The 27,510-nt window shown below is 27.3% G+C and overlaps 4 protein-coding genes across 8 annotated transcripts; 2 read left to right on the forward strand and 2 right to left on the reverse strand.

Moving 5' to 3' along the window:
* Positions 1 to 513: 513 nt before the first annotated feature.
* Positions 514 to 4,137, reverse strand: LOC107162777 (solute carrier family 67 member A2-like). 5 transcript variants are annotated; one of them, XM_089219420.1, is made up of 5 exons: positions 3,998 to 4,137; positions 3,773 to 3,896; positions 3,564 to 3,689; positions 3,420 to 3,491; positions 514 to 1,923 (listed from the first exon to the last, which is right to left on the reverse strand). In XM_089219420.1, the coding sequence occupies exons 4-5, from the start codon at positions 3,423 to 3,425 to the stop codon at positions 733 to 735; spliced, it is 1,197 nt and encodes a 398-aa protein (XP_089075546.1). In that variant the 5' UTR covers positions 3,426 to 3,491; positions 3,564 to 3,689; positions 3,773 to 3,896; positions 3,998 to 4,137; the 3' UTR covers positions 514 to 732. The 5 variants fall into 5 exon arrangements, with proteins under 5 accessions (XP_089075546.1, XP_089075545.1, XP_089075547.1 ...); XM_089219419.1 differs by having other exon boundaries at positions 3,564 to 3,639; positions 3,728 to 3,896; XM_089219421.1 differs by lacking the exon at positions 3,773 to 3,896 and having other exon boundaries at positions 3,564 to 3,639.
* A 99-nt stretch (positions 4,138 to 4,236) lies between these two features.
* On the forward strand, positions 4,237 to 15,414 carry ND-51 (NADH dehydrogenase (ubiquinone) 51 kDa subunit). The gene is made up of 6 exons (XM_015509800.2): positions 4,237 to 4,380; positions 4,461 to 6,560; positions 12,989 to 13,094; positions 13,180 to 13,333; positions 13,427 to 13,518; positions 14,757 to 15,414. Exon 2 carries the CDS (start codon positions 4,473 to 4,475, stop codon positions 5,919 to 5,921), a length of 1,449 nt encoding a protein of 482 aa, XP_015365286.1. The 5' UTR covers positions 4,237 to 4,380; positions 4,461 to 4,472; the 3' UTR covers positions 5,922 to 6,560; positions 12,989 to 13,094; positions 13,180 to 13,333; positions 13,427 to 13,518; positions 14,757 to 15,414.
* Positions 15,415 to 16,720: 1,306 nt separating this feature from the next.
* Positions 16,721 to 20,189, forward strand: LOC107162763 (larval cuticle protein 1-like). The gene is made up of 3 exons (XM_015509782.2): positions 16,721 to 16,875; positions 17,010 to 17,158; positions 19,529 to 20,189. Exons 1-3 carry the CDS (start codon positions 16,861 to 16,863, stop codon positions 19,728 to 19,730), a joined length of 366 nt encoding a protein of 121 aa, XP_015365268.1. The 5' UTR covers positions 16,721 to 16,860; the 3' UTR covers positions 19,731 to 20,189.
* Positions 20,190 to 22,508: 2,319 nt separating this feature from the next.
* LOC107162769 (uncharacterized) lies at positions 22,509 to 25,804 on the reverse strand. The gene is made up of 3 exons (XM_015509790.2): positions 25,665 to 25,804; positions 25,352 to 25,497; positions 22,509 to 23,717 (listed from the first exon to the last, which is right to left on the reverse strand). Exons 1-3 carry the CDS (start codon positions 25,674 to 25,676, stop codon positions 23,534 to 23,536), a joined length of 342 nt encoding a protein of 113 aa, XP_015365276.2. The 5' UTR covers positions 25,677 to 25,804; the 3' UTR covers positions 22,509 to 23,533.
* Between the last annotated feature and the right edge of the window lie 1,706 nt (positions 25,805 to 27,510).

Here is a 27,510-nt window from a genome sequence, read left to right on the forward strand (position 1 = left end):
AATTTTGTATCAACGTGAACACTAGACATAGCTATCAAATACACTCGCGTTACTATAATACTATGTTAGAGTTAAAAAAGTAATTGATGAATGAAACTAAAAAAAAAAAAAAAAAAAATTTTATACTACCAAATTATAGCAATTATGCATACACAACTACTTTAATTGTCAATTTTTTTTAGGTTTATCTATTACCTACTCGTATTGGTTATTGATCGTTTGCGCTCAAAATAAAAAAAGTATCCATCTAAGTTGCATATAAATAAAAGTATAACATACAATTAAATGAGTATTATAAATTATTTGATGATGTAACTTACAATTTTAAATAACCCTTATGAACATTATTCATCGTTATATTATAATAAATAGTTTAAAAATCAAATACAGAGTATAATTTCTTAGTTTAATAAGTGCATTATATAATTTAAATATTATTCAAATAGTAAAATATATGTTGTTTTTGAATTGAAAAACAGATATTTTAAAAATAATAGAAAAATAACTTGAACATTATTCAGTTTAATAGATTTTAATAATTCTCAATATAAATAACAATAATATATTTACTTTACATAATCACATATTATCAAAATTTGCAGTATAATAATTAATATTAACTAAGACTAATAGCATCTTTTAATTTGAAAACCAGTACTTTATTTTTTATCTTATGTTTTTCAAATGCATTAGAAAGCTAGAAAGCATTTCTGTTTGCAACACACTTTAAACTTATTCAACATGAGCTTTTGATCTCTTAATTAGACATATTGACACCACTGCTCCAGTGAATGAAAATAATGCAGACAACAAAAATCCAGAGCTATTTCCAAACATGTCCATTGTAAATCCACATATAATTGGTGCTAGAAATCTTGATATTGCCGCAGAACTAGCTCCTGCACCAGCAACTAGACCTTTGTGATCAGATGAAGACTGTTCATACAATATTTCATTGTTAAATCCTCTTATCAGTGTACTCGAAGCGCTGATTGGAATCATAGCTGCCATAAATATAATTAAATTTGGTGCCAAGGCTAAACTAACAAATCCAATACCCAACATTATAAAGGAATAAAAACATTTGGAAAATGGGTTTTTAGATGGAAATATTATGTTTTCTATTTTACCAGCTGCAAATCCAGTTATGCCACCTGTAAGTCCTTGTAAGGCACCAGTATAACCAGCTTCTGATGGAGTTAAATTGAACTTTTCATTCATAGCAAGACCAACTGAACTAAAATATGCAAACAATGCTGCAGCTCCCAACATTTTTAGGGAAAAAGCAGGCCAACATTCCTTCCAATTTACTTCCATCAAATCACTAAATGGTGATGCACTCTTTCTTTCTTTTTTTGGTACAGTTGTGTTAGGAACCGTAAAATAAACAACTAAAGCGTTGATTAGAAATATTATGGAAGTATAACATGCTAGACTATAAAATCCTTCACTTTTTTCCATTAGATGACCACCAATAATTGGTCCAATAACAAATGAGAGTGAAGAAAATCCATTCATTCTTCCATAAACTGTAGTCTGTTGGTCAGCAGGTACTTGGTCATTAACTAATGTCTTGCACAAAAGTTGTGAATGTTTCAAACATCCTTGAAGAATACGAATAAGTGCTATGAATATGAATGATTTCACACAGCCTAAAACAAAATAAGCTATGGCACAAATGCATATTGTAACAATAAGTACAATTTTTCGGCCATAATGATCACTGAGTGCTCCAATTGGTGTGCCAGATAAGAATTGTAAAAATGAATATGTAGAACCTAGTAAGGCTATATGAAAGTGACTAGCGCCTAAAGAGCGTAAGTGAGTGCCCCATACTGGTATGATGAGGCTAATGCTGATTAAGTCCAAGAATACAATAGCATATATGTATGAATATTTGAACATGGCTGGAAAATGTAGTTCCTAAAAATTAAAATAACAAACAAAAATTAGAGTTAATAATGAAATATATATATATTATTTTACATTAAAAGCTTAGATATTTTTTTTATATTTTTTATATTGAAAATAAGATTTAAATATAATATATTTAGGAATTATCAGTTATGTAGGTTATGACTATTTAGAAATAGATCAATTGGGGAACAATAAAAAAGACTTGGGGAAAAAAGTTTATAAAACTTGGAACATTTAAAATAAATCTTTTTCTCTGGGATTTTTTAAAAGCTATAGCGATAATAATTTATACAATGATTTTTTTATAAATGCAATGAAACTTTTAAATAGAGGACTTTTTTTAGGGAACAGGGACATTTTCAGTACTTTTATATAGGAAAACCCCTACATACCGTACACTTTTATGGCAATTTTTATTATAAATATAGAATAATCATGATATGCCTTAATAAAAATCTATCAATCTATATTATAGTTTTAAGTTTATCTTATCTGTCAATGAAAGCATTTTTCTAGTTTATGTTCTGTGAAGTATCTTACTCATATTTAATTGTGTTTGTGATTCCATTGCATACAAATGTAATCGTAAACATATTGTCTCTAACGCAGTTTAAATTAGAAAATGCCTTGATACGTGAAATTACTATGTATCAAGGTCTAAACAAGCTAAAGCAACTGTTTTTTTCATATAATTTTAAATAATAATATGTACCTACAGTTAATATTTGTATTAAAATAATACAAATATAGAAATATTATATAAATATATAATATCATTGATTATAAATATTATATAAATAATAAATGCTGTAAATATGTAATTATTAATCTCTCTGAGTTATTTTCGAGAATTTACACCCCCCCCCCCCTACCCAACACTGAATAACAAACAAAACAGCGGCGACCAAGAGTGCCCGGTATTTAGAGATATCACTATATACGATATTTTTTTCCTATTTTGTAAACATATTCCTGACAAGTCATTCAAGTGATATATATTATTTTTTAATATTATTGACTACGAGATTCAATGACATATTTTTTTATAATTATTTCATTATTTCTAATTTTTATCATACATCTTTTATATTTATAATCAATTATATTGTTATATAGGTAGTTATTAGCTATTGTCTTTATACAGACTTTTTTTATTACCATTAGATCATTCATACATTGTTAATATTATATTTATACAATATTAAGCTGGACATTGTAGACATAAGATATAGTAGATATACATTATGTACAATATAAATACCTATATTATATTACTGTCTGGATATGTTTAGCCTTAAAAATATGTATAAGACTGACGTAGACAATATGAATGTTGATTAGTTGAAATTTTAAAATCAGTCCTTAGAACAGTAAATAAATTTTAATTTTGATTACTTTTATTTGAATTAAAGGACATTTATCAATAAACAATAATATATTAGATATTAGTGGAAAGTATATAGTTAATTATATGATAAGCATAATATTAGCTGTTTACTTACTTGCATGAAAAATATTTCTAAGAGTTTTTAAGTAACAGGAATATTCCCGAGAAATATTTTGTTTCCAACACACTGAAACGTGTAATGTACAAAATAATATATAAAATCATTAAATTTTACAATCTTTAAAATTTTAAAACTTACAGTAATATATTACTATGAAGCTTTTGATATGTAATTGACACATCGGCAACTTCAACCATTTTTGTTGACAACCATCCTGCACAAATGTAAACAAAGCCGTATTAAACAGTGAATTGAATTGAGAATCTACTTGACGAAAGAAAAAAAAATTAATTACGCCATACCCTATAACCTTACACACTGGTGATATTACTTTATTTATTTATTACTTAAAATTATGTAAGTCACAATCAAACAGTTGTAGTCAGTACATATTTCGACGGTATCAAATCTTTGCGTCTTATCGGATAAACATCACGAATTGGAAATGCAAATTTATACCAATGTGCTTAGCTTGTAAAATAATTATTAATTACGATTAGTGAACAGTAAATGATCGAAACACGGCGGCTTCGTCCATAGCCGCCCACGAGCCGATGTCTATTGGCTATTACCTGAATGATCGGTTACATAACAATAATTAGCAATTATACAAATAGTTTGTGTTCAATTTAAATTAGGTACATAGTACCAACTTCCGTTATACATTAATTGGATTGTTTTTGTGGACGTCGTATTTAAGTATTTTACCAAGACGAATTTACATTTATAGCAAGGATAAAAATTGAAAGTGATAAAAGATTGTTTTCGGCCATCCGAGTTCCGGGTGATAGGTGATAACATTTTTTTATATAGTAACCATGGTCTGGTTTCTATAACCGGAACGTCAAAAATGATAACACTATCGTCGTATCACAGTTTCACAACAATGAGCAATTGAAAAGGAAAAATAATTTACTATTTTCGACAATCGACGAGTTTTTTACCAGCTCGTAGGGTATGTACTTTTGCATTAGGTTTACCTTGTTTGACATATTTATAATCGTTTTATTTTCATTGTTTGCTTTCATTTTACAGTTATTGAAAAAGATGAACGGCTCAGCTTTGGTGAGGTCAAATCTGGTGGCTAAAGGTCACGGCGGAGCTATTGGACTACCAAGTTTGGCGTTTAAAAATGCGTTGCAGACACGTAGAAACACTACTGCTGCGGCTCCTCCACCACAGTTAAAGGCGTCGTACGGTAACCTTTCAGATTCTGACAGGATTTTTACGAATCTGTATGGACGCCACGACTGGCAATTAAAGGGTGCATTGAAACGCGGTGATTGGTACAAAACGAAAGAAATTTTAATAAAAGGTACCGATTACATTATTAATGAAATTAAGACTTCCGGTTTGAGGGGACGTGGTGGTGCTGGTTTCCCTACTGGTATGAAATGGAGTTTCATGAACAAACCTTCTGATGGCCGTCCAAAGTATTTGGTTGTTAACGCTGATGAAGGTGAACCAGGCACTTGCAAAGATCGTGAAATTATGAGACACGATCCTCATAAATTGATTGAAGGCTGTTTGGTTGCTGGCCGAGCAATGGGAGCTTGTGCTGCTTATATTTACATCCGTGGAGAGTTTTACAATGAAGCTTCAAATCTGCAACAAGCTATTTGCGAGGCGTATCAAGCTGGTCTTATAGGAAAAAATGCGTGCAACTCTGGCTATGACTTTGATGTATTTGTGCACAGAGGAGCTGGTGCTTATATTTGTGGAGAAGAAACAGCACTCATTGAGTCACTTGAAGGCAAACAAGGCAAACCAAGATTGAAGCCTCCTTTCCCAGCTGATGTTGGAGTTTTTGGCTGTCCCACTACAGTATCTAATGTTGAAACAGTAGCTGTTGCACCTACTATTTGCCGCCGTGGCGGTGCATGGTTTGTGGGTCTTGGAAGGCCTAGAAACTCTGGAACTAAGCTCTTTAATATATCTGGTCATGTAAACAACCCGTGTACTGTTGAAGAAGAAATGTCAATTCCTTTGAAAGAGTTGATTGAGCGACATGCTGGTGGTATAATTGGTGGCTGGGATAATTTGTTGGCTGTTATTCCTGGAGGTTCATCAACACCACTTATACCAAAACATGTTTGTGAAACGGCAATTATGGACTTTGACGGTTTGGTAGCAGCTCAAACTAGTTTAGGAACAGCAGCTCTAATTGTAATGAACAAGCAAACTGATATCGTAAAAGCTATTGCTCGTTTGATTATGTTCTATAAACACGAATCTTGCGGGCAATGTACACCTTGTCGTGAAGGAATTAATTGGATGAACAAAATTATGTATAGGTTTGTTGATGGGCAAGCTCAATCTTCAGAAATTGACATGTTGTGGGAGATTAGTAAGCAAATTGAAGGGCACACAATTTGTGCTCTTGGAGATGGTGCCGCATGGCCTGTACAAGGGCTGATTAGACATTTTAGACCTGAACTTGAATGCAGAATGAAAAAGTACCAAGAACAGAATGAAAAACAGGCTTTATCCAACTAAGAGTTATACAATAGTATTTACCTAACACAAGTCCACAAATTGTTAAATTGTGATTTTATAATATTTGTTTTGACAAGTTTATTAGTTATATATAAATATACAAATATAAATAAAATAATTTAAAAAAAATAATGTATTGATATTTATACCTTCTACTATCATAATTTGTTTTTCACTTTATCCAAATGAGTTTTTTTGTGTTAGAAAAAGTAGAGTTTAAATTAAATAACATTTTACTATAAATTTGTATTATGTTTAAAAATATTATAAATTTATAACTTATAAAATCATGTAATAGATTCACATTCTATGTATATTTCATAATATAATTTTGTCCAACTTGTATTAATGTTTTTTAATGTTTTTTTTCTTTTATTAACTATTTTCAATAAAATAGAAAATGTAGGTATGTGTTAAACCCTAAACAAAATTTAGTAATATTATTTTAATTAAAATAATATTTTTACCTAAGTTACTTATTTCCATAACATTTATACACATTTAATGTATTTAATTATGACAACATTATTACAATAATAATTTTTTTTTCATGATTAGACCCGACAGCAGAAGAGGATCTGTTCCTAGGCTCCGTTCCTACCGTCCACAATAATAATTTAGTATGTTGAATAATAGTAGGTGAGTAGTATTTTCCTACCAATTGTTAATTTATTACATTTTATTTACATATTCAAACTGCATACCAATATTGGTAAATATTATCAATAAGCAATTTATTGTTTCTTATGTGCTGCTCTGATAATATAGTGTACCAACTACCTATACCTAATTATTAATAGTATAAAGAAACTTAGTATATATAGTGGCAGTGTGGTACTCAAATGAGTCAAATGGGATACAAGTTGTAACAGGGAAGCATATGTCAATAAATATATTAATCGATTCAGTAGAATTTAGTGATTTAATGGTTTATTTAAATATTTAATCTCAAAGGACTAAAGTATAAGAGGAGTCGTTTTCTTTAGTTATACTTATACATTTATAAAAGATTAATTGGTACCTAGGTGGTTTTATTGTTAACATTCAACAACAGCCAACAGGTGCCTACTAATCATTTTGAATCTATTGATGATGAATTATGAAGATACCTGATGGATCGCTGGTTATTGTTTGCGCGTCACTATTGTTAATTTTAAACTTTTTAGTAAAACATTTGCGCAACGTTCGGTTTTTGGGTTATATATTGTTTGCACATTGACCATTTAAAAGGTCCTACATCATTTTGCACATCAAAATTATTCAACAATAGAAATTTAAAAAAATGTGTACCCCAAGTGCAGATTGTTCTCTAACTTTGGTCTTAAACTTTACTCGTCTATAAATTTACTCACGTTATGTTAAATTTTCGAATATTGCATATGTATAAGGTGATACACAATATACTAATTAAAAGTATAATTTTGTAACTTACATTTTCGAGTTTTTGATGAATTTTGTCAAAATTTGAACAAAAATATGGTTATGTCCCAATATAAATTACTTTTAAATTGTAAAAATCTTAAATTATTTACCATCTAAATAATATTATACATCATGTACCTATCAATTCGTTGTACCTTTCTAGTCTCTATTGTTTAGAATATTGATGCGCATCTGATGTACGATAATTTGGTTCAGGTAAGCAGACGGGTATGCAAATGAAATACGGCCCTGATAGATAATAATACGATAACGAGTATATTATAATAATATGTTTATTATTTAATATTTATCAACATAAGAATAACTGCTACCTAGTGATTATAAAAAGATAAAACTAATATAATATCTGGAAAGAGAGCTGAGGGGAAATCCACACAAGCCACTGGATTTATACATAAACTATGAATTATAATCTAATGTTCAAATGTTCTAGTCTCTAGCCTTAGATTATAGGTATCACTGTATCAGGCAAGTAGTAAGTGAAATAACTAATGGAAAAACAAATTCCTGGATCGTGTTTCATACGTATCTATTTATGAGTAATACAACAATATATTTGTTTTACTGTAATAAATTTTAATATTATGCTCTATTGCATTAATTTGTATTTTTACTTACTGATTTAAATTTTAAACAAAGTAATTATAATTAAAATTAGTGGCACAACAATGCTGGCGGTTAGCATAGGCGCAACTAGGGGGTGCTTTTAATTTAGCACCCCCAGATCAAAAACATCAAAAATGGAAAAATTATATGAAAAAGTTTTTTTTGTTTTACGTAAGGTTGTTTAAATATTAAAAGAGATGTTGTTAATAAAATTACTTCTTCAGAAATATTGGAAATATATTCCAATTCCACTAATAAAAGAAAAATAGTATTAGTGTAAAATAGTATATTATATATTATGTAAACATAGTATTATTACCTAACCTTTGAGATGATTGTGCCTCATGTAAGGGACTGCTAAAAATGTAAATTGCGTAATTATTTTGACATCAGTTATTAAAAAAATTAATATTATTTATTTGTTTATACTAGGTCATTATTTGAATCACCTTAATAATAATATAGGTAATATACCTAATGTATTTATGAGGTAAATATTAGTGTGCTTATGTTTTTATAATGCATTTAAGATTGGTTATAGTAATTATAAAATTGAAGTAGGAACTTGGGGTGTGGGGGCGTAGCCCCCACGAGCCTGTTTCATCTACATAATTTTAGCACCCCCAGTGTTTGGCCTCTAGTTGCGCCTATGGCGGTTAGGGCACTTAAGGCGGTTAGGGCTACCTCCTCTTATTGAAATGTTGTTTTTTGGCATGTTATGAATTTTATATATAATATATATTGAAACAATGTAAGCTATTATTAGGTATAATTATATTCTTAATTTCAATAATAATATAAGAATGTTAAGAATGCATGAAAATAAAAATAAATAAATTACATTTACTGATAAAGTAATTGCATGTGTTACTTTAATAAAAAAATACATCCACAATAAGAATAAATGTCAACATACTTTAATCGTATTTTGATTGGTACCTAACATATTGTTATAATAATGTCATATTAAATCACAGTATAATTATCGATGTTTTTAATTTGATTTCCTAATCACAATGTTTATTTAAAGCAAACCAAAATAAAAAAATCATTGTAATAATGTAAATGGGTATCGCCCATTTGCGCCAAAAAAAAATTAATTCGTTTTGGGTACAGCCCATTTGCGCTAAAATAAAAAAGGTATATTTTTTTCAGGCAGCCTATTTGCACCAAAATTACCTGGTATAATAAATTATATAATAAAGTAATGTATTTTTTTCTCAGATAATAATCAATTAAATAGTAATTAATACAATTAATTTAAATTATTGTTAACTATACGAATTTTATTAAAATAATAATCAATATTAGCTGTATAATACACATTTCTTTGAAACAATATTCAAAATAAATAAAAATTGTTTTTAAAAACTATATACTTATTATAGTTTATTACTAACTATTATAATTTATAACAAATAAGTAATAATAGTTAATATAAGTACTTACATATTTTTTTATTAATATTATAATAAACTACCTAATATTAGTTATATATTGTCGTAAATAAAATATTTTTTTTTTTTTTTTTGTAAGAGGAACACGCGGCAACATAGGTCATTGGGTGTGGGTTAGTACGGTAGGGGTTATGTTTGTGTATTTATTTGTAGGTTTTTAAGTGGGTAGGGTTGTAACACGTGCTTGTGTATGTGTGGCAAGGATATTATGTTGCTAAAAATCTCAGGTGGTCAACCATCTGGGAGCTAACAACTGCGACTGAATACCCTCAGTGCGTTTCCGCAGATTGAGCGTACGACCGCTCCTCACCAAATCACTAAACATAATATTATAATCATACTAATCGTATATTAAAGTACCTAACATTGTAAAAATACCTGGTGTATTGACACAATTAAATTAATAAATAAAAAAAAATGGTTTATTTTATAACTATTTGGGAGTAGGAAACATATTAACGTAGCGTACTATATAATTTTCAAGGAATTTTAAATTTAAAAAAATTATTGATTAAGTACTGTATGTCTGTATAATAATCAAACAAGCAAATCATTACATAGAATTTGTGGAAATGAAAATGTTGTTTAAATCTTCCTCCCCTACTAAAATATATGACGCTTATTCAAGACGATTGTGTAGCATTCTCTTGGCATCTACTTTACTCTGTGAGGCAATATTCTATTCTTAAATACTATATTTTATTTTATTAATATAATTTATCAACTTTGTTTACAAAAACAAAGAAAATATTTATCATTTAAGGCATTATATTTTATGAACAACAATTATAAAACCATACCACATTTTAGATTCTGAACGAAGTGATGAATGTATTGATTTTACAATGATGTGTGTTTTTTTTTTATGTTTGTTTTTTAGTCTGTGTACTAGTATAACTAGTCGAAATAATGCTTCAATTTCAAACTTTTGGGGTGGTTGCCGATGTAAAAGTGAATATCCTTGGTGCATAATAAAGGTCAAAAGTAAAAATTTTCCAACAGTTTTCAAAAAAATCGAGAAAAACAAAAAAAAAAATGACAGAAAAACGGGAATTATTACGCAAAACCAGTTTTCGACCAAATCGATTTTTTTATATGGTTGTAATTCAAAAACTGATCACTGTAAATACTTGAAATTTTCGCCAAATGTTAATGTTAAATATATATATATACAGTTTAATTTTCAAAAAGTTTTGACTTTTTTTGAGTTATTTATAGACCACTGAAATTTTCGATTTTTTTGAGAATTTTTTTTGAAGTGTCGGTAAAAAAATGTTGGACAACCAAAAAAACATGAAAATTTAATACAAGGTTCCTTATGAGTTGCTCTAATTGTAGCTAAAAAATATTAAAAATCGTTAGTCACAATTTTTTTGTATAAGCGTTTATAGTTCAAATTTTTACGAAATCTGTCGAAAACGCGAAAATTTGCAAGTAATTTTGAAGTTGAAAAATCATAAAAATTTTTGTGTTTATACTAAGGATTAAAAATACAACACAGTTTTCCATAAGTTATCCTTCAAGTAGTTATAGATAAAACTTGAAGCATTATTATAGGAAAAATTTTAAGTGCGTTTGAATTTTAAATTTTTACGAAATAGCGTAACGATAACGATTTATCCTGAAATGATTTTAAATATTTGTTATTATTCAAAAAGTATAAGTCGTAGATACTTGAAGATTTTATCAGTTATTTAAATTGGCATTTTCTTTCCATGATTTAATTTTCAAAATATTTTGACTTTTTTTAGATATTTATAGACGACTGAAATTTTCAATTTGTCTGAAATTTTTTTTTGAAGTGTCGATAAAATTTTTTTGGCCCTATCAAAATACTTGAAAATTTATTACTCTTATAGTGAATAAAAAATTATAAGAATACATAGGCACAATTTTTTTTTATTAGCATTTGAAGTTCAAATATTGACTGAATACGTAAAAATTACGGCAATGTTCAAATTATCTTAGATAGAAATTCATAAAAGTTTTTCTTTTTAGATCTAAGATTTGAAAATTTAATACAAGGTTCCTAACATATTTTTACAATAGCAGTTGAAAAAATAAAAGAAATATATCGTCACCAGGTATATTTATTTATGAAAATATAAGGTATTATGAATTATGATAACTACATGCAATGTTTTTGGAAAAATTGATTAACCATGCCTTATGTAAAATGCGTCCTAATTGAAAAATAAAATATTTGTTTCAAAATAGAATATATGACAATATTTAAATATAATATATTATCCTAGACTGACAAATCATCTCCGTTCAGAATCGTTTTTCGTATACAATGATACCTATCATTGCATTCAAATCTAACCTACCCTAGTCAGAGGTCCACCCCACCCCCTAATGTATAGCAGAGCGACATCCACTTACCCGATTTTTTAATTAATTAAACTGTATGTAGCTTTATATCATGCTTTAGTATACATGAATACATAATTTGCAATACTTATAATTGATTATTTAATTTTTTTAATTTTTAATACTATTATATCATAATAAATATTAAAACAATTTACGAATACAAATTATTGACATTTTATCTACGAAAATAGGAATCATATAATACAATACCTATTCAAGATTTTAGTTCAAAATGATTTGTTTAAGCAAGGAATATAATATAATAATTATAAAATAGGGAAGTAACAAAATTTGTCTTTTGGCAGAGTAGTCAAAAAAATATATGTATTAACTACTATTAACTATAAATACATACGACTATCGGACTATACGTCTATACGGGACACTGGTATAATAAATAATGATAGATAAAAATGAGGATTAGTATTTTATTATGTAATCCCAGAAACTACTCAACAGATTTCAATAAAAGTTTTAGCTATTGATTCCATGAGATAGGAGGGTGTTTTAAGCTTATTTTTCAACTCTAATACATAGGATGTTATATGAATTTTGTCTTGGCATACGAAAATTGAACATCTACTTACCTATTGTCCCAAAATGATCAATGATCTTACTACTGTATGAATTACTTACGAGATACCTTGTATTAAATTGTTAAGCTTTTTGACCGAACGAATAATTTTTTTTCAACATTTATAAAAAAAAATACCAAAATAAATCGAAGATAACTCAAACGAGGATGGTTTGACTTTTTGGCAATCAAGATTTACATTAAAATGTCAATAGTGTACCTATTATAATGTTAACAACATTTTTTTTTTTGTTTTTTTCTGATTATAATTTTAAAAATGTACTGAGAATTTTCAATTTTGAGTTCCAAAAAGTAAAAATTAGATCCAATTTGTTACTAAAAACCTCCACCAAATTTGATGTTCAGAGACATTTTGTTAGGTAATAGAGGTTTCCTCAGAGTCCAGACATAAATTAGTCGAAGATGTACATTATAATTTTTAAAACAAATTAACTATTCTATTAAAAAATTCAGGCCTTGGAGATAAATATTATAGTATCATGATGGCTATAGTGTTAAAAATCATTAAAAATATTTATAAATTACAATTAATCTCTTCTCATCTTTAAAATTGTTCTGAATTTAAGTTTGAATGTTTAATATTGTTAAAGATAAATTTACAACAAATTGTCAAGTATTTAAATTGTTCAACGCAGATGACGTACTACTTTGAAAATATTTCAGTTGACCTAGCTAACGACGTTTCTATTTGTAATGGTATATGTATAGATAACATATTATTTAATTCAATAACACAGTTATTATATAAATTAATCAATTATTTTATTAAAATAAATGTCAGGCATTGAATACTTTATTCGTCAGTCGCTTACTGGGAGTCGTTGCTGGTATTTTATATCCAATATCTATTATTGTCTTATTGGCGGACGCCCGAAAATCAAAATCATCATCATCTTTTATTTACAACTTCAACGAAATACAAAATGAAATTATTCGTAAGTCGTGCTCTATTGATTAATTTGTTATAAAAAACTACATTGTATTTTTTTTATAAACCTTAATACGGCTATCGCATTTTTACTGGCTAGGTGGTGGTTTCGGTAGCGTTGGTCGTCATGTTCGTGTTAGCCACGAACACGGCAGCAGCCCCTACAGACGATGGAGATATGAATAATGTGATGTAAGTTTTTAATATATATATTCACTAATTATAATTTAATCATATAGCATTTTCCTTAATGATTGAAAAATAATACTATATGATTTATTAATTCACATTTTATAATAGAAACAAACAGTCACCATTAGAAAAACTTGACATGGAATATTGTGTAAAAATACTTATTTGTATAGAATTCCATATGAAAAATATTTTCTTTTTATTCTTTCATAAAATATTGATCTGAAATAGAGTTTCACTAACATGGTTTTCTTCATATTAATCATTTAAAAATTGTGATTGGCTCTTTAAATTAATTTTATTTTTATATATAAAAATTAAATTAAAAAAAAATTATCCTTAAAAAAAAAAATGGAGGCATTATTAACTGTTATATTATATAAACATATTTTAAAATATTTTACACAGTTTGTGATTTTTATAGTTGGAATAAAGGATTATATTAATAATGTGATAAAATAAACGTGTTCTGGGTAAATGTATGGTGTTGGAAAAATATTAGACATATAGACACTAATTACGTCCTTATGACTTTTCAACTTGTTTTTCGATAATTTAATTATATTATCGTGAAAAGTGTTCAACACTAAGTATCTACACTAGTAGTCACAATTAAGCTAAACAGATTTAAAAAATTGAAATTAGATAAATTACGTATATAATAATTTTTATTAGATTTATTACAAAAGAATTTCGATATTTATTTAATTCTCTAATTAAATGTACTTATTCAAATGTGAATATTTTCAATTTTTATTTTTGCTCAAGGGAATGTTATATAAATTGAACATCACTTTTAATCAAAGAGTTTTCACTGATCCAAGATAAAAATATTATTTGTTCTAATGTATTATAATGTGCAAGGGTGTTCTTTAGTACCTATTTATTTTGTTGGAAATTTGGAATTGGGTTAAATAACTTTTATTTTTATCTATTATAAATGTATTTATTTATCTCTGGATTATCACTAATACTAGTAGTTAATATGAAAACATGTAAGCCATAGGAAAGAGCAAACACCTCAAATAGATACCTATTCTTAGACACACTACCCCCTGTTTATATGATACAAAAATAATTAAATATGAGGAAAAAATTGAGGCCTTGAGGGAAACCAACAGACCAACACTGGATTTACTATTGGTTCTCATTAATTTTCATGTTATTATGCAATTATATGATAATATTATAGTATAATAATAACACTTTGATTAATATGCTCAATTTATTGATTTCAGCTCACTTATTCCCTCGTTAACCAATGACATTAAACCGTATGTACAAACTTCTAGTTCTAATGGACATTACACTAAGATAAATTCCAAGCACCCACTATACGTAATCATCAAAACCGTTGTCAACTTTTTTACGAAAATTTTCTCTAACGAGAATACATTTTAAAGGCAATATCAAAGCAAGCACATACAATATTATAAGTTCGAATTTTAACCGTTCGTCTTGGAATATTAATTGTGTTTTCTTAGACAGCTTGTTTATTTCACCGCAACAATATATTATATTATAATCATGACGGGTGAAACTGTGCAATATAACAATAATATACTTAAGGTACAAAATATATTATTCTCGATTTTACATTATAATATTTACCTATTATTTTTTTCATTTACATAACTCAGAACCGATTTAAATTAGACCGATCATTGATTATCTTTTATATTATATTCCTATTTTAAAGGTCAGAGTTATTTTAGAAAATCTCAGTGTATCTATTAGATTAGAAACAACAAGAATATAATATTATGTAATTACGACTACACAGTTTGTGTTGATTATTTATTTAAATACTACATTATGTTGTTGTATATTTTGTTTCTTTGATGTTTGTTGATTTTTTAATTAATAAATACACTAAAATACAGTTTGAATAGAAAATATTTTTGATTATGTTTATTATTATTTATGATGAGTTATGACTTTGTATGGTCTATCAGCAATTCATGATTACGGATATCATATTATATTAATATAAAAGCCAAAAGGTATATATTATACAAAATAAAGGCCATTATTGAGATAAGAAATCTATCCCCTTTCCCCTAAATGGTCAAATCTCGCTATCATATTTTCACTCATAGTTTTTATTTTTTTTTACGTCACTGAGTATTGATGTAGGTACTGAATAGTTTTCCACTGTCTTCCCCTGATTTTTTATTAACCGTTTCTAGTCTAAATATATTTGTAGAACATTAATGGAAACTATATATATCATTAATTAATACGTTCTCAAAAGAAACACTTAGCACCCCGAATTAGAAAAAAAATATTAAGCATTAATGACTTAATTTAAAATGCAATAAAAATAATATGGAATATAAAATAATGAGACGATTAATTGCATTAATGTGTGTGTAAAAAGTGTAGAATTATTCTTGGTAACTTGGTATACACATGTACGTTACACTACAGCTTTTCTAGTTTCTTCTATAGTTATAGTTCTATTAGAACATTGGATGATCTAAGGAAAGTCAACTGATATTGTCATATTGATGTTTCTCTTAAGATCAATATTAATAATATCAAAATATTAATGTAATAATATATAATATGTTAAACAATTAATTTTATATTAGTATGTTCAATGGTCATATATTATTATTCCCCTACAATATGCGCAGGAATTTGTTTTAATAATATATTTGCTATTATTATCAGCAGTGATTGTATTTAAAAATATTGAGACGAAAATATAATATAGCATTATACGATTTTCCACCAAGGTTTTATGATAAATTTAATGAAATAATTGATTTTAATAAGCTATATCAAACTTAGTCTAGAATTTTGTCTAAAGTTTTTATCACCAATTACTACAACGATTATTACAATATAATCATAGATTAATTTTATTTTTCTAACAAATTGGTATACTTACTATAGTGTTTTCATATTACTTGTAGACTAAATTATTGCATACTTATTTATGCGAATACGATGCTTTAGTATTAGTATTCGACTAAATAAAATATTATTTTACATAGTTCGAATAAAAATATTATCGAGTTGGAGGTCAGTTTTGTACGATCAATTCACCATATGCATAGGACTTATGGGTATAAATTAATGATTTTTTAAGTATATAAGCGACGCAGACGATACTATCGATGTTTTTCGATCAGCCGATGTAGACGTCATTTGACTTAATGTGTCTACATATTTCCTTTCCAAAATTTAGGTATTTTTTTTATCGAAAAAATAAACCTTATAAATTGATACGCTCATCGTTCACCCAGTCAGTTCAGTTATTGGAACCATTACTGTTGGACATTCTAATACGCATATACCTTCATTTTTTCATTTCACCGATCAAGGAAAAACAAAATGAACACAACCACGGTAAGCCAATTATTTACATTTTACAATTTCACCAGTTATAAACAATAAACAATAAAGTAATAATATTACTATATTAATAATTTATAAATCAAAAATTGATTTTATTTTCCTTTTTTGTGTCGTTGATAATACAGGTTTTAATTTTGGCGATGTTCGTCTTCTCACAATGGTCGACCACTGATGCAGCGTCTACGTATCCGACAGAAAAACCAAAGACACCGGTGATAGCGCATCTATTGAGAAACGACTACGTCTCCGATAGCAATGGACAGTTTAGCCTCAAGTTAGTAATATTATTAATACACTAACATACTTACAGCAATTTAATCTCATCGATTTATGGGATATTACGGTTAGGTATTTAATATCAATGGAAATAAAATAAACTCCTTGGTTATTTGTTTTTTTTTTATTATTATTATAAAGTGTTAATGGCATACAGGGTCATCAAACTTATTGATAATATAATAGAAAATATAACACACATAATTGGTAAGCGTAAATTAATTACGATATTTAAAACAAATTAAAGTAATTTACATCGATAAATAAATAAATAATGATACAAGAAAGAATAATTGATTAAACTAGGTGTAGTATTTTCCTTTTTTTGGTTTTTTTTTTATTTATTGATATTATTGGTGTTGAGAAAGGGCATCATAAGGACGTCCACGCTTAAGGCGCCGGAGGGTAGGCTTATAATATTTTTTATTTTTTTATAAGTGCACATAAAGATAATAATATATAGTAAAATTAATACAAAAGGAGGCCATCAAAGTATCCAATGAAACGTAGAACCCTATTAACTAAAGTTATACATTATTTAGGTTAAAAATTGGGGAAGTTAATTTTAAAGAGATGAAGGCAACAATGTATTTTTTAACGTCGAACTGGGTAATCACCCTGTTCACTGGGTGAGATACTAATTTTTTAAGTTGTATTTAATTTTAAATTTCGATTAGACATTTGTCGAATAAAAAACTAGGCAAATTTAAATTTTTTAGAAAATACTTATAATAAAACACTTTTTATGAATTTTCAACACGAAACTATTTTCCAATTTTTGTAATTTTGATGAATTTTATCAAAATTTTAACTTCAGAGGCTCATAAAAATTGTTGTGTGTTAATACTCAACTTTGTTTTAATTTTCACTAACAGCAACTTTTGAGGAACGTTTTATTATATTTTCAATTTTTCGATCAAGTGAATATTTTTTTATCGACAATAGTTTAAAAAAACATAAATAATAAATTTTGATATGCCTTTAAATAGCTCAAAAAGACTCGCAAAATTTCGGGATTTGATTATGCATAGAAATCGGTAATATAGACATCCAGTGAAAATGCCATGTATCTACGGTTATTTTTTTTAGTCATACATACATTAAAAACAACATCGATTTTTAAAAACTGGTTTTGTGTAAAAATCTCAGTTTTTTTTTAATTTTTTGAAAACTATTTTAATTCATTATTTTTGACTACCCAAAGTACCAATAAGAATCACTTTTCTACCAGAAAAGATATTATTTAAGAAACCTGATGATGACATCAGACAAAAAAAAACACATTACAATATGTTTTTTGTTATTAGATATACGCACGAAGATCGTATTAGTGGTATATAATATACAAATTTAGATGTCGCCGCAATATTATCGAGTGCATATATACATATCGTTGATAAAAATAAAAATAAACATTACCATTTCTACTGTATACGATACGTTTAATGCATGAATATTGTAGTTTTTTTGTATAAATACACCGAGTCATCTTATATAATAATTCAGTTAATTAACCTAACCTACATCTAATGTAACACATTGGGAAATGAATAATATTTTCAATAACAAACCTTTTATAAATTTGAAAACAAATACACAAATAAAATAATTATCCAGTAGAGTAAAGGGTTCAGTATTCACGGGATATAATCATAGTAAACATTTTTATATGAAATCCAACTCAATGTATGATAACAAACCAGTTGGATTGACAACTACAAAATTTAAACACGAAGCTATAGATAAATGCAGTTCATGAAATATGGGAGTGATAAAGGAAACTACAAAACGCACCATATATATATATATATATATATTTGATAGAAAATATGCAAAGGCATTTACACCCAATAAAAATGTATATAAGCAATCAAGTCATTAATGTAATAAATAAAATTATTTTACTTGATATTGTAATGTTTTAAATAAAATTATTTACGTTTAATAATGAGTTTATTTGCATTTCGTTGAAATTATAACCACATTTTTTATTTACAATATCTATATAAACATAATGTGGTAAAATCAATTATCGCTCCACACAGAATATAAAAGAAAAAAATTGGCTTAACAATTTACGGTAAACAATGGGTGTTCCTCGTTTGAAAACTCGAATCACAAAGACAATCCTCAAAAATAGAATTTTAATTATGTATATGTACTCGTATGTGAAAAAATTATGTCAAGTTCCTATGCCTAAAAAGTTTAAAATTTAAAATTTTGAATGAGTGTTTATTAAAGGAAAAACCCCAAAAATTTGGTTTTATTTTAGCACTTAGCATGCTTGTTGAATTACCTCAGTACTTCACACTGTAATATATTCATTTATCGTTGGTAAATAATAATATGTAATTATGTGCAATTTCAGCTATCAGGTGGATGACGGGACATCGCAGACCAGGCAAGGAACGTTAGTATTGAACGACGAAGGAGACGATTACGTTTTGATTCAGAAAGGTTCATATTCGTACATTTCTCCCGAAGGCATCAATGTTACGGTGACATACACAGCCGACAAGGAAGGTTTCAAGATTGTTGAATCTAGCAACGACGTCCCAGCCAGAGTGTGACTGAAAAATTCATAGTCATATTATGTCCATAGTATCATTATCATATTTTAGCAGGTTTAATTCTCTCGTGCAAATTGTAAATTGTTCATTATTATCTCAAACTGTAGTAGCAAAATATAGATAGTCGTAACGTAGAATCAACCACGTATAGATTTGAGTGTACATGTAATGAAATATATAGTTATTTATTGGAACGTTTGAAACGCATAATAAAGATTAAAAAAAATATCATATTTTTCCTTACCTAGGCATATATCATAATAATTATATTAAACTACAATGTATGTAACAAATCATGTTTAATTGTAGCACTAAATATAAGTGTATTGTAAAATACATTTTTATTATTTACATACTATTTACTTATAATAGCTTTTAAGTGGCACTTTTTTACTCTAATTTATTCTGAACACCACTAGAACATGTTAAATACAAAATACATGGATTATTGAACCAATAGTTTGTTATTTTATGGATTATAAACTTTTGATTGTATGATACTAATATAATTTTTGTTCTACTCCGTTTCTTTAGACTTATATGCTTGAAAATCATAAGATGTTGACTCAATAATAAGTTGAGCGATTGTAAATGTAGTTTGGCAATTAATTATAATCATCATTTAATCAACATCTAAATTGATAAATTGTAAACTTGGCTTCCCATTTTTAGGTATTAAAAATCGTACGTAGAGTAAACAAGGATGTGAATTTTAGTTATAAGTACCTATATACAATACACCAGATATATTGAAACTGTATGTCACAACTCACAGGGGAGTCATGGATTTGGTAAGGATCTTAAGGAAGCCTAGGCATGGAATATGAAAAAATAATAAATACATATATAAAGAGAATTAATAGGTAAGGTAACAATTAATATCATACTTTATTCTAAACGAAAAACATTTCATTTCGGTGTTCTAAATATAATATTACCGATATTATATATATTTTTATTATCTGAATATTGATATATTTATAGTATATATTATGTATGTAAAAAAACAAATAAACATATATTATATTTTTTTGTCCTAATGTCTGTTCATCCTGTTTGGATGGAACAAAATGTTGTAAAAAGTCGATAAAAGTATGTGATGAAAAGTTTGAAGAGGTGTTCCGGGCTCTGATACATACAATAATTAATAAATTGTGTCCAAATTAGTTTTATACTTGATACTACAGAGTAATTACTAATTATATTACTTAAATCATGGCTATGAGTAAGTAAATAACTCTAGAAAAGTTTTATTTTTTTTTTTCATTAATTTATGAAAGTGTATAAACTTTTTGGAATTGTATTTGCCTTATTTTTTATTATATTAAAGTTCTACCTAGGGATATAGTTGTGTAATTTTAAAATGTTTTATTTTGAAACCATTAAATCTATTCTTCATTTTCACAGAGGTATTCGATCGTTATACCTCGGTAGTTTAGTATTTTTATATTTTATAGAAGTTTATTTAGCTAAGTAAATTTTGATTTAGTGCATGATAAGATACTCACATTATATTTCGATGTCTGCAGATTAAAATCAGGTTATACATTTTATGTAATTTTATCAGCTGAACCGTACAATCAACCTTTTTCTAACATTATATTGCAAGACTTGGCTTACAATTATTAAAGTAATCCCGGACACAGTGACACAGTATATACGCTATCATTTATCTGAAATATGTGTAATATGAACGTTTTGAAAAAATATTTTGATCGAACGTATGAAATAAAAAAACAATGATTTAAAATGTTTTTATATGATTAGAAATTATTGTTGAAAAAAATACCTATTTGTATGTACTACATACCTACCTATTTTAAATACCTAATTTACAAACATTCAAAAAAGTTTTCGAATAAATTAGTGTTTTACGTTAGAAAACTACTGTATATTTTCTATATTTCTTAGTTTAAATTAAAAATAAAATATCTATAGAGCCCCATTAATATTTTACTTGCATTTTATTTTTTTTATTGCGTAATATTTCATTTATTTTGAAACGTTTATGACAAAATGCATGTAATCGATGATTATAATATAAAGGGAGAGTATTTCATTCATATTAAGCTTTTTTTTCCACATGGAACTGAAGACCGGAGAACGAACTACGTTGCCAATGATTCTTCTCATTCATATTAACGCTAAGATGATAGTTTTATTTTAAGGATCGGACACATAGAACGCGGTGTGTTGCGGCGGGCAGCTGTCCGGTCGTAATTAAATACAGAATTTGACTTTGACCGTCACCATATAATCACATATACATATTATACGAGATATCACAGCCCACCGCAACAGACCGCGTTCTGTGTGCTCGGGTCTTTAAGTGTTTGCACTTTAAATTATTATTGTTATACAAATGTGATTTTAAATTATGAATACCTAATCTGTGTAGACTGCGCATACCAATATTTTATAATCATATAATTTAATTTAAACAATTTATCTTATATCAAATATAATTATTAATTTAATTACTAGTAGTTAATATTTTGATAAGTAAATATGATTTAAATTGTATTAAATTGCATCAATTTGCAAAAATATAATGTATATGTATATGTACGTAATATTATTATTCATTACATAGTAACATAATTCATACTTAGCAATTATAGTGTAAGTACTTATGTAAATGTGTTATTTTAATGTTATTATTGATTTATTTGGAGAGTCTAATTTTTTTAACTTAAAATTCTAAAGAAAAAAGTTTTATAATAATGATTATTAATAAATAAAATTGAATAAATACAAAAAATTAAATTAACCCAGTGCTTGAATAGAATAATTTTTTTTTTTTTATTAATTATAAAGTTTTCCTGACAAAATCATCTAAAATTAGTTAAAGAATAATTTCTAATAATTTACAATAGAGAGGCACTTGGTATGCTTGGTATTTGAGTCAGAATTTCGACTCTATTATATTTTTCAATTTTTTTTCACACAAGCTATGAAGCCAACATAGTTGTGTACCTACTACCTACTAATTACTATACATTAATAACTGATACAACTATTTATAATCGATTAGTATGCTCAAAATTTTCAAGAATGAACATAATTTGGTTTTGGTACAATATTTTCAGTATAAATAAACACTATAGTATGATTATTTTAATGTATAATGTTTTTAGTATTTTTAATAAGTAACAAATAATGATAAACTTATGAACATTTTATTTTAAAATGGGTGACTAATTTATAGTTATATATTCTTACATACGATACGCACTGTTGGGTATCCAAAAGGGTGAATAATCGTAGCAGAAAATCAATAACAAGATTACGTCAAAAATTTAGTTGAAAATGATATTATGATATAAATAATATAAACTATAATATTTTATCTGATGTGTAAATATGCGTATATCAATATTGATCAATTACCTACGTTAATGTTATAGAGCAGCCTTAAGTGGTTCAACCAATGATACACGGAAAACTCATTGTGTGATAGGCTAAGATAAATTTCCATTTATGTGGGAAAAAATGGGAATAGATCACATTAAATATTATTTGGTTTATTAATTTATTTGATATTATTAATAGTACCTAAACCTAATATAAGTATAAATAATAATTCTACTCATTTAAATTCTTTTGTGTGTGTTAAATACTTATATGTTATCGTCATTGTGTATTTTCTAATAAAATTAAATTCCATATAGGTACGTGTAAAATAATGTACACATTTTTGGTAAGCAAAAAAAAAAACGTTATTTAGTGAAGTGATGATTATAGACATTTTTAAACTGTAGTATATAGGTGGTACTTGGATATAAAAATATTGAGAACCGCTGTTATAGAACATAACTCTTCATTATGAAACCGTTCTTGTTCGCGTTGTGCGGTATTTTCATGTTGAAGCCTTCAGGGGTGAAAAACGAATACGACCCCTCTTGGTTCAACACGAAACCGGTTCCATCGTCGTTCTGTGCCAGCGTTCCTTTTTTCGTCTGAGTCGTTCCATCGTAGAGCGTATAACTGAAATCCAACAATGGGTATTATTTAAGTGTGTATAATGTATAATATTATGTAGGTACCTACTAGCAACTGCCGTATAAAATTATATTTTAAAGACGATAATGGACTAAACGTAAATAATTATTTATCACATTTTCCCACGTAATTTTACTGTTAAAAACAACGAGACAAGTGTTTTAAATATTTTTACCAACACAGCGTGGATAAATATAATATTCCATATGTTATCATATTACTATAATAATGATAAACAATATTATATTTTAATGTATTTAGTATTAGTTAGCTTTGTAGTAGGTAATTTGTATTACACAAAAATTAATAATAGATACAATTAATTGAAATTGATTGGTAAGACAGTAATACATCAATAAGACGACGCCGAGGCTAAATAATATTATATTATATATACACTAATTAAACTGTTAAATGAAAATTGGCATTTAAAAAAAAGTTAAGTATAAGTTTAAGACACGACAAAGAATAACCACAACAATTTCAACCAAAAACACATACTATAAGTATAGTTTAATACGAGTATACTAGTTGATGGTATTAAAACAGTATAGGTAATATTATACATATGAAATAGTTTTCAACAGTTTCAATACTTGGTCTGTAATAATTCCTGCAGCTGTAAATGAACAAAGGGAGTTCATTGAAATTAGTAGATGACTAAAGTTTAAAATAATACAAAATTATGAACGCCACTGTTCGCATCGCATCTGCATGTAGTCCGTGTAGTTGGTCTAATTTTCTTTATGTATGTACTTATTTAGTTTTAAAAAAAGACAATAAACTAAAATTAATTAATTAAAATTTTATATCATAAAATATGATGGGCTACAACTCGTTTGCATTTTTTCTGGATTCATACATTGATTTTCGTAGCAATTTTACATCATTATGTACCTACTAAGTTTGTTCTAAAATTATCTTAAATTACTCTTCATGATTATGAGTGTCGTTTACTTTTATAATTGTGTTTAATTTATTAACAATAACAATTGCAGGACATTTTTGTTAGTATAGGTAAATTTAAAATTTGAATATCTACTCATTTAAACACGACATTTACTTAAATTTATAATTGCCGATATTATACTGAATCATAATTACTGAAACTGTACTAAAAGTAGTTAGGTTTGAAAAATCCGAAATGATATTTGATAGTTTGTATTACAACCTATAGCAGTACACCTATACATGTGTGTGAATGTGTCGTTGTGCATGATGAGCGAGTTGTGAATTTTCAGGTAAAAAATTTTGAATGTGCGTAAACGAGTTGAAGCATAAAATATGACTATTTGATTAAAAACTAGGTCAAAGTGCTACAATATTTCAAAAATTCAAGAAATCGCAATTAAATCTAAAAAATATCAAAATATGCAAAATAACATTTTTAATTTCAATTCTCTGAATCATGAAACAAATTTTAAGATTACCCTTGCTTTCTCTTTATGTATTTTATTAGAAACATCCAAATTCCAATAAAAAAATTCCAATCATGATCATTAGTTTTTAATCTATAATTTGTTTGCTTGAGCGTCAATACAATGATAGTCAGGTTAGGTTTTTGGAATATTGAACTTTATAACTTGTATAAATCATAATTTATCAAAAAAAATACTTACGCTAGCATAAACTGACTTTTTGCATCCGAGACGCCTTCGTGTCTCACCAGATACGTTTTGGGTTTAGTCGAACTAGTTGCTGGTGCCGCCGCTGATAGTGCATAATAATTGACTAAAAACAACGCAGACAACGCAATAAATCGCAACTGTGGAAAAAATATAAAACCATTCTATTGTAATATTGTTCCATGAGATGCAATTTTATCCACAGTGAAAAAATCTGAAATCGTAAAGGTAATACTGCAAATGCGCATTAATATTATGTGCATTACATAAATTATTATACTGTGTATTATTTTATATAGATACTAACAGCTATCTCCATTCTTATTGTGGTTGTACTTTTAAACAATTGTACTTGTTGTGCTGCTGCAGATTATTCGAGTCACCAACTGCGAGGATCTACTCCCGAACTGGGCTTTTTAAATGTTAACCAAAAACCAATGTATAGTAATGTAAATGTCTGAGATTAGTATTTATAAACACGACCAGACACCTTCGGGGTGTATTCACTTATAAATCAATTAGTGAGAAATTACAATTTACAATCTATACAGACGAAATGCACAATGCATATACAGGGTCCGTCAGAACAAACGCATGTTTTTCAAAATGATGCTATGCTCAAAGTAATTTCAGTAAAAAATGTTTTATTATATCAAAAAATGCATACGCATATGCAGTTTATTCATATGTAACAAAATTTAGGTTTTGAAAATAATGTCAGGCATATGCCCTTGAACCACTAAGTAGGGGTGTTGGCACTCGCAAAACGATACTATCGTGCCAATCAGCATCTGTCTCGAAATTTGTCTCACCACTTGAGTGATCTCGTCTTTCAATTCATCAAGGGTTCGTGGTTTGTATTGGTAGACTTTTGATTGTATGTGACCTCACCAACAAAAAATTGCATATTCTCAAGTCAAGGGAGCAAGGAGGCCACGGAATGTCCCCAAAACGCGAAATGAGCCATATGTATGACATTATTTTCAAAACCTAAATTTTGTTACATATAAAAAAACTGCATATGCGTCTGCATTTTTTGATATAATAAAACATTTTTTACTGAAATTACTTTGAGAGTAGCATTATTTTGAAAAACATGCGTTTGTTCTGACGGACCCTGTAGTATAGGTAGGTAGTATGGTATAGCAATTAAACTAATTAAAACTATAATGTGATGAAACAACCAGTTTTTCGTGAATTTCAGTTAATTTTTCGATTTCTGTTTTGTATATTATATTCGTACATGTTATATATCTATCACCCAATGGTAAGTTATTATGTTTTTCAGATTATGAGTGGAAGAGAAATGTATTTGTTTTACAGCGAGGTGTTTGTTATTTTTTTATTTCGTGGCAGTTTTTGCCCTTTTTGATGTAGAAAGTCTCCGTACTTTTTATAACCAACTAATAATAGCAGTCAGGTAACAGAATATTTACGAAACATAAGTTTTCAACACCAATTGATTTTATTTATTGTTGGATTAAAGGAATAATATTGTAGATTTCCGAATTATTCACTAAATATTAATAATTATATAACGATTTTATAGACATGAAACGATTTTTAAAATATTTTAGCACATTTTGAGATTATTAAAGGTGGTTAGACGTTTAAAAGTACGTATTATGTTTTAATTCGCTAAAGTGTAACTAATGGGTTACTAACGTTTTTCTCGCCTGTTCTGTTATGTTACTTTTCTCGCATATGCTTATTGTACTAAATTGTACAGATTGCATATAACATGATAAAAAAAAAAAAAAATGTTTTAATTTGTCCAGTTCAGAGTTCTTACTTATTTTTTTCAATATAGGTAATAAGTGTAAACATTTTTCTGTAGAATTTAAAATATTGATGATAAAATTGGAATATATTATAATATTGTCAAGTATCTAATTAGTATTGCATTTACCTATTGATTTGTTTACTGAATTCGCCTCAATGTGGTTTCGATAACGATGAGTTGTTTTCTAGTATGACACCTGATAAGAAAAAATGTTTTGAAGAATTCGTATACTTCTGTACAAATCGATTAAATGGTATTTTAATCGATGTAAAAAGTATTATACGACACATTTGCGCTGAAAACTGTAAGGGAATTGTGTAATTTCTATAGACTGTTGTCTGTTATAATCTTGTAATTTAAAACCAGCTAA

Source organism: Diuraphis noxia, unplaced genomic scaffold (genome assembly GCF_037042655.1).
Source record: "Diuraphis noxia isolate RWA-SAM2 unplaced genomic scaffold, SU_Dnox_SAM2 contig0002, whole genome shotgun sequence".
NCBI lineage: Eukaryota > Metazoa > Arthropoda > Insecta > Hemiptera > Aphididae > Diuraphis > Diuraphis noxia.

Bases quoted from the DNA above. Each gene is read 5' to 3' on its own strand.
- LOC107162769 (XM_015509790.2), bottom strand. The intron at 23,718-25,351 runs GTAAGTATTTTT...GTTGGATTTCAG, and splicing joins AAAAGTCAGTTTATGCTAGC to TTATACGCTCTACGATGGAA.
- ND-51 (XM_015509800.2), top strand. From the start codon at position 4,473: ATGAACGGCTCAGCTTTGGTGAGGTCAAATCTGGTGGCTAAAGGTCAC.
- LOC107162763 (XM_015509782.2), top strand. The intron at 17,159-19,528 runs GTTAGTAATATT...GTGCAATTTCAG, and splicing joins AATGGACAGTTTAGCCTCAA to CTATCAGGTGGATGACGGGA.